Raw genomic sequence first — 13,554 nt, forward strand, 5'->3', positions numbered from 1 at the left:
CCCAGGGAAGCTTAACCACTGAGCCACATCCCCAGTCCTTTTTATTTTTATTTTTAAATTTTGAAACAGATTCTCACTAAGTTGCTTAGAGCCTCGCAAAGTTGCCGAGGCTGGTTTTGAACTTGTGATCCTCCTGCCTCAGCCTCCCAAGCTGCTGGGATTACAGGTGTGCACCACTGATTCTTTTAACATCATTTAGTATACTGTATAGTGCACATAATATGTTAGAGCAGCAAGTATGGACATTGTTTATAAAGTTAAGTATTCTATAGGTATTGAAAAAAATGTGCTCTGGGTTTACTGACGGGAATGGACAAGGAAAAATGTTCAAGATTACTGATGTGAGGACTGGGTTTGTGGCTCGGTGGTACAGCACTTGCCTAGTATGTGTGAGGCACTGGGTTCAATTCCCAGCACCACAGATAAATAAATGAATAAAGTAAATGTCTATAAACATCTAAAAAAAAAAAAAAAAAAAAGACTACTGGTGTGAAATGTTGTACAAGTATAATAGGTGCTCAAAATAGAAACCCAGGCTATGGTAAACACAGAGGTATCCCTGAATCCACAAAGAAGAAACTAAATTATATTCAGTTTAGTTTAATGCTTAATTTTTTCACAATAAAATATACATTTATATACAACTTCATCTATATAATACCTCCAACAAAAAAGTTTAAGTGGCTCTGTGGATGCTCACCCCTCCTGCTTGCCTGGGCAAAACATCTGGAGTCAGGAAGGTGGCTGTTGGTGAATTCTGTCCGAAAGAACATGCAGACAGCCAGGGCTCTGTGTGCTGCGTTGTTTTCTTTAACTCACACAGTATTTCTGTGTTTATTTCATCCATTCAATAAATACTTACTGTTTACTGTTGGAAAAAAATGTTTAACTCAGCTGGTGAGGGTAGCCCATGCCTGTAATTCCAGCAACTCTGGAGACTGAGGCGGGAGGATTGGGAGTTCAAAGCCAGCCTCAGCAATTTAGCAAGGTCCTAAGCAACTTAGTGAGACCCTGTCTCAAAATAAAACAAAAAAAAGGGCTCAGAAGTAAAGTGCCCCTGGATTCAATCCCCGGTACAAAACAAAAACAAAAACAAAAAACCCTGAAGGAGAGTAAAGAGTGTAACTAAATACAAACATGATTCTTGATTGTATCTTGGGTTGAAAAAGAAAAAGTGCTTCTTAAGGATATTAATGGACAGTTGGGCAACTTTGCATTCACATTGTTTATGGAATTGAATTAATGTTAATTTTCTAACAATTATGAAAATGAAAGGACCCACGCCCTGGGGTGGCCCTCACCTGTGATCCCATTGCCTCAGGAGGCTGAGGCAGGAAAATCCCAAATTCAAGGACAAGCTCGGCAGTTGAGCGAGGCTTTAAGCAATTTGCCAAGATCCTGTCTCAAAACAAAAACTAAAAAGAGTTGGGGAGGGAGCTCAATGGTAAAGAGAGAGACCAGGCTTTGTATTTGTAGCTCAGAGATAGGGTGTGTCTTTTGCTCTCTGAGGACTCTGGGTTTAATCCCACTCCTGTATTATGCTTACTGCTGATATAATGCATATGTATGAAGAAGTCTGGCTTTTAAATCCCACAATCACAACTAGTGTGTGTGTGTGTGTGTTTGGTGCTAGGGATTCAACCACAAATGAGTAGGCAAGGCTCTATCACTGAGCCACATTCCCAGCCCTGAAGAATGTACTTTTTGAGAGAGGAAATAATAATAACAGTTATTATATAAACTACCAACTTTGAATGTTTGCTTTGCATCAGATCAGGGGGAGATGTTTTCTGCCCATTTAGTCCTCAGAACACCGCTATAGGGTAAGGACAATTGTTAATCCAGATTGGAAAAAAAGGGAAATAGTTTCAGGCATTTCCTCAAAGACAGGGAGCCAGGTTTTGAACTGTAAGCAGCCCAACTTCAGAGCCTTGTCCACCTCCCTGATTTGGGGTTCCTCGAATCCAGCCCCATGCTTGATCGGCGCTACCTATCATCTCACTGGGTTTGAAGGAAACTAAGCCAGAGTGTGGACTAGGGGGTGATGGGCCCCACCCATTGCCTTGTTCCCCTTCTCAGTTCTCAGACGGGGACATTTCAATGGTGAAGGGGAGGAAGAAGAAAGCATTGTATCCTTCCTCCTTGGGGCTTCTCCTTTGTCTTGTGTTATTCTCTTCCCAGTCTTCTAATTTGCTATTTCATTGAGTAACTTATTTATTTATTTATTTATTTATTTTGGCAGTACTGGGGATTGAACTCAGGACACTCTACCACTGAGCTACATCCCCACCCCTTTTAACAATTTTCAATTTGAAGACACTCACTAAATTGCCCAGGTTGGCCTTGAATTTACCATCCTCCTATCTCAGGCTCTCCAGCTGCTGGGATTACAGGCATGCGCCTCTGCTCCCAGCTTGAGTAACTTTTTCTAAAGGAATGTACCTGAGCAGAAGTTCCTTGCCCTATTGACCCTGGTCATTGCTTTGCCTTTTTTTTTTTTTTTTTTTTTTAATTTCCATTTAGGAAAAAATCGAGAGGAACTCCTGTTCCTTTGAGGTGGAAGTGATTGGGGAAATTCCCAGGCAGATAATCCACCTCCCAGGAACTCCTTTGCCCTGCCTCTGCTATGAACTCCCCTACCTCCTCAGTTTGTGTCTGGCCTGCTCCTTGGCCCTGAAAGTCCAGGATGACCTGCTGGCTCTGGGCCTGTTTGTGCAAGCCAGGAGTGAAGCAGGAGTAACTTTGATAAAGCTCTGTGCACTGTGAGCTCCATTCTCCAGGATGCCACCCCATCTTTGAGGATCAGACAATGCCTCTTCCTTAACTAATAAATCAGTACACACACATGAAACAGCACAAGAGGCTGCAGAACGAAGGGGTTAAGAGCATGAACTCTGGAGCTACACTGACTCCTGGGTTGAATTCTGCTTCCGCACTTACAAGCTGTGTGACCTTGAACTGGTTACTTAGCCACTGAGTGATAGTTATCTTTCCTGTTAAAGAGGGGAAAAAATAACAATTTATGTCTCATGAAGTTGTTGTGAGGATGAAATTATTTAATACATATCAGGTTTGTGTAGTGCCTGGAAATGAGGGTGTATACACAAAGGACTGTTACCATTGCTGGTGTTCACAGCAAAGTGCTAGGTGCTGCAGAGGAGACAGAGGCATATAGGACACAGCCTCTGTCCTTAAGGATTGGTTGTATAGCACATAGAAAGCCTGTAGATTGGGGGAGCTAATAAGACCTTCAGTGAGTTATTTAATCTTAACACACCTGTTTTCCCACGGTAAACAGATTTTAGAGGATAAGATGGCAGAGTGTAAGCCCCTTGCTCAGTGACACATACCTGGATCCTCATTCATGTGAATTGTCCTTCCTTTCTCAGAGCTTATGCTCTGGTGGGGCTGGGGGAGGAGCTTGGCAAGTACCAGCCTAAGTGCAGGGCATGTTCAATGGGATGTGGGGAGCATGGAGGCCAGATGGCTGGTTCCTGTGGCCAGACCATTCTAGAAAGCTGCCTGGAGAAGTTGGACCTGAGCTGGGTCTAGGAAGACAAATAAATAAGCAGAGGAGAGAAGATACTTTAGGTAGAGGAAACAAGGTGGCCAGGGATGGAGGGAATTGGGGAGGTGGGGAGGACAGTGAGAGGGCCTGTGCTGTCATGGAGGTCTGCAGAGAAGGATATGCTGGTGCTTTCTCCTTTCCCATATCATTTTCTAATTGGAATTCTACCTGCTATCTAATTTACATCCCTCTTGGTGTAGGTGAAGGCCAATTCTCTCTGGGAGTAGAAAGCAGTAGTTATTTTAGACCTTGATAAGAATGAGCAAATAACATGATAGGTAATTTACATAAGAAATATAATTGTCTAGTAATGTGCCAGAATAGATTTATTATTACTAATAAATTGCTTCCCATCTTGCTAGCTGGCAAGGCTGTTTTCTTTCTTTTTTTTTCTTTTTATTTTTTTGCATGCTAGGACTTGAACCTGGGGATTTGGGCATGCTAGGCAAATGCTCTACCACTGGGTTACATACCTAGCCCTACAGGCAAAGTTATTTTTAAAAAATAGAGATCTAGTGTTGGTGGAGTAGATTGGTTCAGTCTTCCAGCAGGAAAATTTGGTAATAAGAACTGTATCAAAAGCCTCAGAATGTTTCATAACCTTACATTGAGAAATTCCATTTCTAGAAATTAATTCACTTCTAGAAATAATCATGAGTGTGCACAAAGATACTACCACAAAAAGGTTTACAGTATTTTTTCTTATAGGGAAGAACTAGAATACAGATTTGGTAAAATACATCACAATACATTCACCCAGTGACATACTATGTAGCTAGTAAAACTGATGTCATATACTAATGATATGAAGAAGTGTTAATGGCACATTTCTTTAGTTTAAATTTATGATACTATTAAAATGTGGTTATGTATGTATTAGAAAAATAAACATTGATATTTTTAAAGGGTTATCTCAGGATGGTGAAATTGCAAGTGATTATTATTTTCATTTGGGTCTCAGCTAATTTTTCTAAGTTTTTTACAGTGCAAAAGAATATTTTCATGATGTGAGAATTATAGTAAAATTTATTATGCCGGACACTGTAGCACACTCCTATAATCTCAGGGGCTTTGGAGGCTGAGACAGGAGGATTGCAAGTTCAAAGCCAGTCTAAGCAATTTAGTGAGGCCCTAAGTAATTTATTGAGACCCTGTCTTAAAATAAAGAAAAATAACATGGGGGCAGGGGTTGTGGCGCAGTGGTAGAGTGCTTGCATAGCATGTGTGAGGCACTGGGTTTGAATCTCAGCATCACATATAAATAAATGAATAAAATAAATAAATAAAATGGACTGGGGATGTGGCTCAGTGGTTAAGCACCACTGGGGTCAATCCTCAGTACCAAAATATAAATATATATATAAAATATATTATATAAAATATTACATATAAGAGAACAATTCATTGAGAAAAGGGTTCACTTGGAACTTCCATCTTCTATATACATTGTCATTGCTTTAGCTACTTCTTTCAATGGTGTTTTCAACGTTTGGAGGACCCCAGGAGAGGCTGGGATCCCAAGGCCTCCTCCACTGGGAACATTTCTGGGGGTCTGTCATCTGCCTCCTATTCTAAGGAATCCAGCCTGGGGGTGGGGAGAGACTACAAAGCAACCCAGTTTGGGAAGTAAGGAGAAAGAATCTAGTTTCTTCTGCTCACATTTTCCCCAAACAGAAACTAAGGCTACATAACCAACTTAATGACGAGGGGAGGGCTTGAACCCATCTTTCTGCCCCATTTTATTTCTCTAATATGCTGATTTAGACCAAAGCTGTGCATATTTTAAAGGGCACTAGCTACCTAAAATGCACATTCTGACTCAGCAGGTTAGTTGGAGTGAGAAGCTGCCTTTCTGGGACATGTTTAGGTAGCAGTGGTGAGACTGGGTGGTGGTACACACCTGTAATGCCAGCTATGGGGAGGCTGCGCCAGAAGGATAGTAAGTTCCAGGTCAGCCTGGACAACTTAGTGAGAACCTATCTTAAGACAAAAAGAGATGGGGATATAGCTCAGTGGTAGAGCGCTTGCCTAGCAAGGCCTTGGGTTCAATCCTGAGTGGAGGAAAACAGATTCTGGATCAAGATAACTCACTTCTTAGTCCTATCTGTGCTGCAGACTAGCAATACAATTGTTGCAGTTACCGTGACTCAGTTTCCTCGTCTGTAAAATAAGTATACTACCTACCAGCGTTTTCATGAACATTTAATAATTTATACACATCACGTGCTTTAGAACAGCATTCGCTAAAAACTCATCACAGTCCCTACAGCAAGCCGCTGACGAGTGAACACAAGAATGAATGATCTTCGGAGAAAAGTTCTTTCCTGGGCGACTGGAGTCAGAGAAGCAAAATGGGAGGGCCCATTGATGGGGACGAGGCCCACCTCCCAGAAAGTTCGCTTCACCCGATGGTCAGGAGGGCCCGAGTGCCCGGAAGCCGGCCGGCCTGAGCCCGGCGGACCAATCGGGCGGCGGGGAGGGAGGGCAGAGCTCCCCGCCAGCCCTTTCCGTCCGGGCGCCGGCGGCCCCGCCCCTTGGAACGTTGCGACGTCCGAAGCATTCCACGGTTGCTACATCGTCGTGAGGGGCGGGGCGCCTGTCAGGGAAGCGGCGCGCGCGGGCGGCAGGCGGGTTGGGACTCCGCAGCACAGTGCCAGCGCCAGCTCCAGAGCCGCCCGCGCCCCGCGCTCTCCCGCCCGCCGCCTGTTTTCGGGTCGCGATCCCGCACTCCCACCCTGCCCGTACGCTGCCCAAGTATGGAGTTGCTGTGCTGTGAGGGCACCCGGCACGCGCCCCGGGCCGGGCCGGACCCGCGGCTGCTGGGGGACCAGCGTGTCCTGCAGAGCTTGCTCCGCCTGGAGGAGCGCTACGTGCCCCGCGCCTCCTACTTCCAGTGCGTGCAAAAGGAGATCAAACCGCACATGCGGAAGATGCTGGCGTACTGGATGCTGGAGGTACCGCCGGGACGGGTCCCCTCTCCCGCGCCGCCCCGGGCTCTGGACTAACTGAGGCCGCCTTGTCCGAACATCATGGTCCCAACAATAATTTGCAAGATGCTCTGGTGGCCCAGCTCTCGGGGCCTGGCCTTTCTTGCGGGCACCCTAGCCAGCTGCCTTCGCGTATCCCTTTTCCTTCCCCAACCCTGATCCGCTCCTTCTGACTCTGCCGCTCATTTGCACGCTAAGCTTCTCTTTGGGCCGGGAAAGCAGGACAAGGGCCACCCTCTTCCCTCCGGTTTCCCTCAGCTTCCCTCCCCCGCGCGGTCTTCTCAGGAGAACGCGGCTGGAAATCCCTGGGCTCGGCCGCCCCCGCTCCAGAGCTGGTTCCTGTGTCTGTCGCGGGGTTTTGGTGGGGAAGCCGGTGGGGGTGGCGCGCGCTGTTCCGGCGGACAGGGAAATGAAAAGTGCGGGAGACAGCGACAGGAGTCTCCTCCCTTCCCCTTGGGTGTGTGCAGCGGGGGTGGTAATGGGGATAAGGTCCCAGCTCTCTGGCTAAAATGGGCGACACTTCCGTCCCCCTTCCTCTGGTTGTGGAGGAGAGGAGTCTCTGGAATCCTTCCTAAGAAAGGGCACCTCTGCTTTAACCCCGGTCCCCGGGGAGCGCGGAGGAGGCAACGCAGAGGAAGTGTATGTGGCGGGGTGTCACCTTGGGGAGGGTGCATCCTCCTCCGTTATTGGTCCTTGTCACTCACTGTAAGTAGCTTTCCCTCTCTCCCGTGTTTGCTCCCCAGCGCACCTCCCTTCTGCGTCCCCCAATCCCCTCAATGCTGTTTCCCAGGCTCCTGCCCCAGAATGACTGTGTGCCCTCCCTCAGGTGTGTGAGGAACAGCGCTGTGAGGAGGAAGTCTTCCCCCTGGCCATGAACTACCTGGATCGCTACCTGTCTTGTGTCCCCACCCGAAAGGCGCAGTTGCAGCTCCTGGGTGCGGTCTGCATGCTGCTGGCGTCCAAGTTGCGGGAAACCACGCCCCTGACTATCGAAAAACTCTGCATCTACACCGACCATGCTGTCTCTCCCCACCAGATGCGGGTGCGTGTAGTCCTTTAGCCCCACACTGCCTCTTTACTTCCCAGGAAAAGGAAAACTAAGACCTCAGAGAATTTCTCCCCGAGAAGTGGGAGCAAGGCCAGCCAAGGCTTTTTTGAAAAAGAACTGGAGCAAGACAAAGATGGCAGTGTGGTGTGATGGTCAGGGCTTGAGCTGCAGGCTAGAACTAAATGCCTTTCTCCTGACCTCCAGGGGGTGCTACTCCTTCATGGTCTTTCCCCCAGATAGCAACAAGTCCAACTGCGTGTCTACACTCACCAGTAGGTACTTTGCCTCTAGGTTTATACAGCCACCATGAGTTATTTATTGGCAGCAGAAGGACATGCCCGCACACCCCCACTGGAGTGGGGCAGTGGAATGTGCTTGGTGAGGGGGCGGGGGCTACCTTGGTTGAGTCTTTATCCCCGTGTGGACTTTGTGATAGAAAAGGCTCCCAGAGCAGATTAAAGCCAGGCCCTGATTGCTCCAAGGAAGTGCTGAGGTGTTTCATCCTAGGTCTTTCTTTTCTCTATCCTCAAAGACATTTTCTTCCTAATCCTCCCGTCCCTGTCCTCATTCTGAAAAACTGGAGCAGCTGCTTTGGGCCTGTGGAAACGGTCATCTCTCCCTTTTCCCCTTAGCCAAAGGCTGGAGCTGAGGGACAGACAGGAGCTGAGCTGCAGCTGCTTCCGATGTGATAATGATGCCCCCTCCCCTGTCCCACCCACTCTGACCCAGGGCTTTCATAATCCTGTGGGGAGCTGCTGTCACTCCTGTGGTTTGGGAAGTGGCTCCTTGGGCCTCTTGCTAGGCACTGGGGTTGGGTTCCCTGGGCAAGGCAGGGGAGGAGGTGGGGAGCTGCTTGGATGTGGAAGGAGGGTATTCAGGGCCTGCAGATCATCTCCTAAGGGCCCTGGGGGAGAGGGTGGGTGAGCTGGCACCTCCCTCTACCTTGCTCTGTAGCTAGCCAAGCATTCTCCTGACCCTGAGAGAAGTCTCTGGGCCCCATCTCCCAGGGAGGAGGGCAGCAAGCAAGCGACTGTGATTGGCTGGCAGGGAAGCTAGGGTACTGGGGCCCCTGACTGCTGTGAGTCGAGGAACTGGATTCCTCTTCCTGCCAAGTAGCTCTCAGGGATGGGAGTAGGAGGCCGGGGTTGGGAATCCGGGAGGCCCCACAGCTCTTTGTGATGAATCTAGTAGTTTCTGGCAAATCTGAAGATGGAACTGGTTTCCAGGGCCAGGGAGCAAGATGTTTTTGGAGGAATTGGGGCTGGAAGGTAGAAGGGGCCTTCCTCTTTGTGAGAACATTGGGATGCTGTATGTGCCTGTGTGTGAGGGCAGTTTTTCAGAATAAGCAAAATGTGCTCTTCCCCCAGTTTCTGCCCAGATGGCTTCCTAGAAGGTCTGCTTTGGGAGGAACCTCTGAGAACTCCATTCAGTCCAAATCCTTGTGCAGTAGAGTGCTGGGGCCCAGGGAGGGAGGGAGAGGTCCTGCTCAGCATTGCACCAAGCAGACCAGGTTGCCTTAAAAGCTAGGGATGAGATGGACACTGCCAGCCCCTGCAGCCAGTCCCTCCCTGGGGAGTGTTCTCTGCCAAGTAAGACTGGGATTCTCAAGGGTTGCCTGGATATGGGGGAGGGAGGACACATCTCCTTACCACTGTTACCCCCCCCCCCACCTCTCCATAGGGAGAGCCCCCTTTTGGTTGCCTTCGGGTGTTCCCTTGGAGGCTAGGTGCTTTCTGTGCACCCCTGTGTAAGGAGTTGGGCTCTTGGGGGCAGGCCCCAGGAGCAGAACTCTAGCTTCTCAACCTCATTTCTGGCTCTATCCCAGGATGTTGCTCTGGGGCCCTGTGAGAAGCTTGGGGTTGACACTTGGGGACCAAGAAAGGGACAGCTGTGGTTGGGGCCTGGAAGAGGTTGGGTGGGGCTGCCATTTCTGCCTCAATGAGGAGTCAAACCCACGAGTTCCTTCCTGAGATAAAACAATGAAGAAATTCTCAAGAGTGCAACTCCGAAATGGGGCCAAGTCTGGGAAGCTCAGATGAGTGAATTGGTGTGGAGCTCCCAGCCTCTCTCCAAGACCTAGTATTGGTATGTAGGTTTGGACAGATGGGGACAGGGCTTGGATCCATCCTGTCTGGCTTGGCACCCACCTTTTCCCTAAGAGTTAAGTGGCACTGGGCACTGTGAGTTCTAGTTAAAGGGAGTGGGATGGGTCAGATACCCCAAGACCCACCCCTATGTCCCACTAAGGGGATGTGGGTTGGGTTGGGTAACCTTCCCTTTGAGGAACCTCAGAGGAGGCTCCGTGGCTGTGTCTTAGGAGTGGCCTCGTGCTTACTCCTATTTCTTCAAGAGGTGTAAGCTTGGCTGCGATGCAGAGTTAGGGAGGGGATGGCTGGTGTAGATCTCTTTCTCAGTTCCTTGGGATTTGAAGAGTCTGACTTATCCCAGAGGAGCCTCAAGTTCATGGTGATGCTGGTGGTATTAGGACTAAAAAGGATAATTCATGAAAAGCATGCAGTACTGGCAACTGTTAAATGATTAATAGAGCCTCAAAACAAATGTCCCACTGGGTGTGGTGGCACATACCTGAAATTCCAGTAACTTGGGAGGCTGGGGCAGGAGGATTGCAAGTTCAAGACCAACCTCAGCAACTAAGTGAGGCCCTAAGCAACTTAACAAGACTGTCTCAGAATAAAAAAATAAAAATTTCTGGGGATGTGGCTCAGTGGTAGGACACCTTTAGGTTCAATCCCCATCATCTGGGGGCGGGGGGGCACCCCCAGCTCTTCCCTGCCCTAGACTCTCCAATCCATAATGCCAATCCCTAAAACCAGAAGCAGAAATGGGGTCTTGAGCTTCAAAAGTTTGATGAGCATTCTTCCCTGAGTCCTCTGCTGTTTTCCCACCTTCTCTTCTCCAGTCACTGAGACCCCTGCCCCCTTTTTTTTCTAACCACCAGGAGTGGGAGGTGCTGGTCTTGGGAAAACTCAAGTGGGACCTGGCTGCTGTGATTGCACATGATTTTCTGGCCCTGATTCTGTACCGGCTCTCTCTGCCCAGTGACCGACAGGCCTTGGTCAAAAAGCACGCCCAGACCTTTTTGGCCCTCTGTGCTACAGGTAAGAGCTTTATACACATTTTTGCCAAACCATGAAAATCAGAAGACTTGGAAGAGTGAGCGGTAGATTCTAGTTTATATTCTCCTCAAAATATATTTTCGAAAATCATACCTCTTCAAGCCCCTAGTTTTAATGCAGAAGATACAGATCATACTCTAAAATTATAAGAGATCTTGCAGGCTCCAATATGTAGGTGAGACTGAGGGCATAGTGAGAAGTGAGTTGCCCAATATCTGACGATGAGTTGTTGGGTTTCCATACCAGGGAGCGCTTCATGCATTCTCTGCTCCTTGGCCAGGACTACCCTGAACAGGTGGAAATTTTGCTGTTTACCCTGATCCTCTTGGGCCTGGGTTGTAGCCTAGTGGTAGACTGCTTGTCTAGCATGCACGAGGCTCTGGGTTTGATCCCCAGCACAACAAAAACAAAAGAAGCACATCCTAATCCTCTCTAGGAAAGAGGTTCTTTCCTGACTTCCTCCCTTGTCCATCTTACCTCACCCATTGCTTGGGGCTCCAAGTATGCCCCCTCCTTTATTCATCACCTCCTGAGAAGTAGGAACTCTGTAATGGCTATTATCCTTGAGGTTCCTGTCTCATGATCCTTTCTCCTTTCCAAGATTATACCTTTGCCATGTATCCGCCGTCCATGATCGCGACAGGCAGCATCGGGGCTGCAGTGCAAGGCCTGGGCGCGTGCTCCACATCCGGAGATGAGCTCACAGAGCTGCTGGCAGGGATCACAGGCACCGAAGTGGTGAGTGCTGGGCAGCTGGGCTCCAGCCTCCCCATTCATGAAGCAGTGCTATTCCCTGAGCTTCCAGTAGAGGGAGGCCTCTGTCCTGGGCCCAACTCCTGGTTTCACCCTTGTGGGTTTCTGTGGTCTTTGGGAAGTGTCTTGGGTGGAATGAAGGGCACAGTTCCCTAGTACCCTTTTCTTGCCAAGTGATATGCTGCAGTGGGGGTGGGGGAGTTGGTGTCAGATGCTGGGCTGCTCTCACACCCTCTTGCCACATCCTCTTGCCAGTTTCTGAGAACTGAAGACCTGATTCCTGGAGCTGGGCTGTGGCCTAACCTCCCATCTTCCCTGTGTGCTGAGGTGTCCTTTCCCGGCACCTGCTGCCAGTTGCTAAGGGGAGCTGTTCTTCACTATTTCCCTTGTTCCCAGGACTGCCTGCGGGCCTGTCAGGAGCAGATTGAAGCTGCGCTCAGGGAGAGTCTGAGGGAAGCTGCCCAGACCACCCCCAGCCCAGTGCCCAAAGCCCCCAGGGGCTCCAGCAGCCAGGGGCCCAGCCAGACCAGCACACCCACAGATGTCACAGCCATCCATCTGTAGCTCTGGACAGGCCCCATCAAGTGGCCACTAAGCAGAGGAGGGGCTGCTGCAACCCTTTCCTGCCTCTAGGAACAATCCAGGCCATTCAAGAAACCTGAGGGGGCTCCTCCTTCCCCTCACAAAACCCAAGGGGCCAGGTCCTGCCTATCCCTGCAGTGTGCACTAAGGGGCCCGGCCAGCTGTGTTGGTGTCTGCCTGGCTAGTCAGCTCCTCCTCCTCCCTGCGTCTGACCAGCCCAGCTCCCTCCTGAACTCTAGCTGTGTCAGATGAATTCAAACAGGTAAAGATCTCTGCACCAGCATTCCTTTTAGAGGCCCTTTTCTCTCTGGGGTACTCATGTTCTCAACTGCCAAAATGCCCTCTAAGTGTTGCCCCTTCTAGGGTTATTGCATTTGGATTGGGATCCTTCAGACATACTGATAGACATGAGAGGGGATGTCATTTCCAGTGGCTCTTCTCAGCACATTTTGGAGGTCCCATATAATCCATGCTCCCAGCTGCTCCTGGAGGGAAGGGCCCAGGCCTCGGTCAGGGGCAAGAACCCACAAATTCCTCCTTGCTTTGCTTTCCACTCAGCTTCTGTGTGATTGAGGGGTTTGGTGCTGAAGGAAAAAGTTTTAATTTATTAATTGCTTTGAGTACAACTATAAGAGGGCGCAGTGGTGCCTGTCTACCCCACAAGTGGTGGTAACCCTGGTGGTTGCTGTTTTATTCCCCTCTGCTACTGGCTAAAAGGATTTTTGTGGCCCGGGAGCTGCTATAGCCTGGGGTGGGATCATGCCCTCCTCTCCCTTTGGCCCTATGCCCCGTCCTCCAGCAGGGAAATGCTGGAGGTGGCTGAGTCCCCATCTGGAGAGGGAGGCAAGCCCTGTCGACACAGGTCTTTCCTAAGGCCACAAGGTTTAGATTGGTGGCCCAGGGCCATCACGCTGCCTTAATAAAGAATCTGGAATAAACTGGTTTTGGTGTCTTAGATTCCATGGTGTTGTGGATAAAAGCCTATTTCTAAACTGCATGAAGTGAGAAGGCAAGGCAAAGTCCACTGTCTGGAGCATGGATTGCCTTTCCTGAAAAGGGCCAGACAGTAATACTCAGGCTCTGTGGGCCACAGTGTCTACCCTCAAGTCAGTTCTGTTTTATAATGTGATATATCCCTTCCTAAAAATGGCTGTGATGCAAAATTGCACAACAAACCCCAAAGGGTGATGGGAAATGGGGCTTTTAAGGCACAATCAAAAATTTAATGGGAAGGTGGGGCGTGGCTCTGGTACTGTGCTTCCCTCCCACATTTGAGGCCATGGGTTCCATCCCCAACTCTTCAAGAAAACAACTTGTCTGGATGCGGTGGTGAAAGCAGAGCTGTACCACCAGATGTGGGTGCGCTGAACAGAGGAAGCTGGTACTTTTTTGAGGTGTTTTGGGTAGTGATTTAGCATGGTTCAGCTGGTGCACTCTTCTGCATTTGCCTACGTTTCTCAGAGATGAAACTGCATATAA

The 13,554-nt window shown here is 49.2% G+C and overlaps 2 protein-coding genes across 4 annotated transcripts in view; both read left to right on the forward strand.

Annotated features, from left to right (window-relative positions):
- Window positions 1–13,554, forward strand: part of MED20 (mediator complex subunit 20) — a 114,265-nt gene that overhangs the window by 77,954 nt on the left and 22,757 nt on the right. The window contains exon 1 of one of the 2 annotated variants that reach the window (XM_079147798.1): window positions 10,583–10,722. The exons of the other annotated variant lie outside the window; for it this stretch is intronic. The gene's annotated coding sequence lies outside the window, so the exon portion shown is untranslated. Of the gene's footprint in view, window positions 1–10,582; window positions 10,723–13,554 lie in introns of those variants that run through there. 2 annotated transcript variants of the gene reach the window in all.
- On the forward strand, window positions 6,145–13,037 carry CCND3 (cyclin D3). Of its 2 annotated transcripts, XM_079147785.1 has the most exons (5): window positions 6,149–6,522; window positions 7,382–7,597; window positions 10,563–10,722; window positions 11,342–11,478; window positions 11,890–13,037. In XM_079147785.1, the coding sequence occupies exons 1-5, from the start codon at window positions 6,325–6,327 to the stop codon at window positions 12,055–12,057; spliced, it is 879 nt and encodes a 292-aa protein (XP_079003911.1). In that variant the 5' UTR covers window positions 6,149–6,324; the 3' UTR covers window positions 12,058–13,037. The 2 variants fall into 2 exon arrangements, with proteins under 2 accessions (XP_079003912.1, XP_079003911.1); XM_079147786.1 differs by lacking the exon at window positions 7,382–7,597 and having other exon boundaries at window positions 6,145–6,522.

Source organism: Sciurus vulgaris (assembly GCF_902686455.1).
Source record: "Sciurus vulgaris genome assembly, chromosome: 7".
Taxonomy (NCBI): Eukaryota; Metazoa; Chordata; class Mammalia; order Rodentia; family Sciuridae; genus Sciurus; species Sciurus vulgaris.

Excerpts from the sequence above, each read along its gene's own strand:
- CCND3 (XM_079147785.1), top strand. The coding sequence starts at position 6,325 with ATGGAGTTGCTGTGCTGTGAGGGCACCCGGCACGCGCCCCGGGCCGGG. Across the intron at positions 6,523-7,381 it reads TGGCGTACTGGATGCTGGAG|GTGTGTGAGGAACAGCGCTG; the intron begins GTACCGCCGGGA and ends GCCCTCCCTCAG. Across the intron at positions 7,598-10,562 it reads TCTCTCCCCACCAGATGCGG|GAGTGGGAGGTGCTGGTCTT; the intron begins GTGCGTGTAGTC and ends TCTAACCACCAG.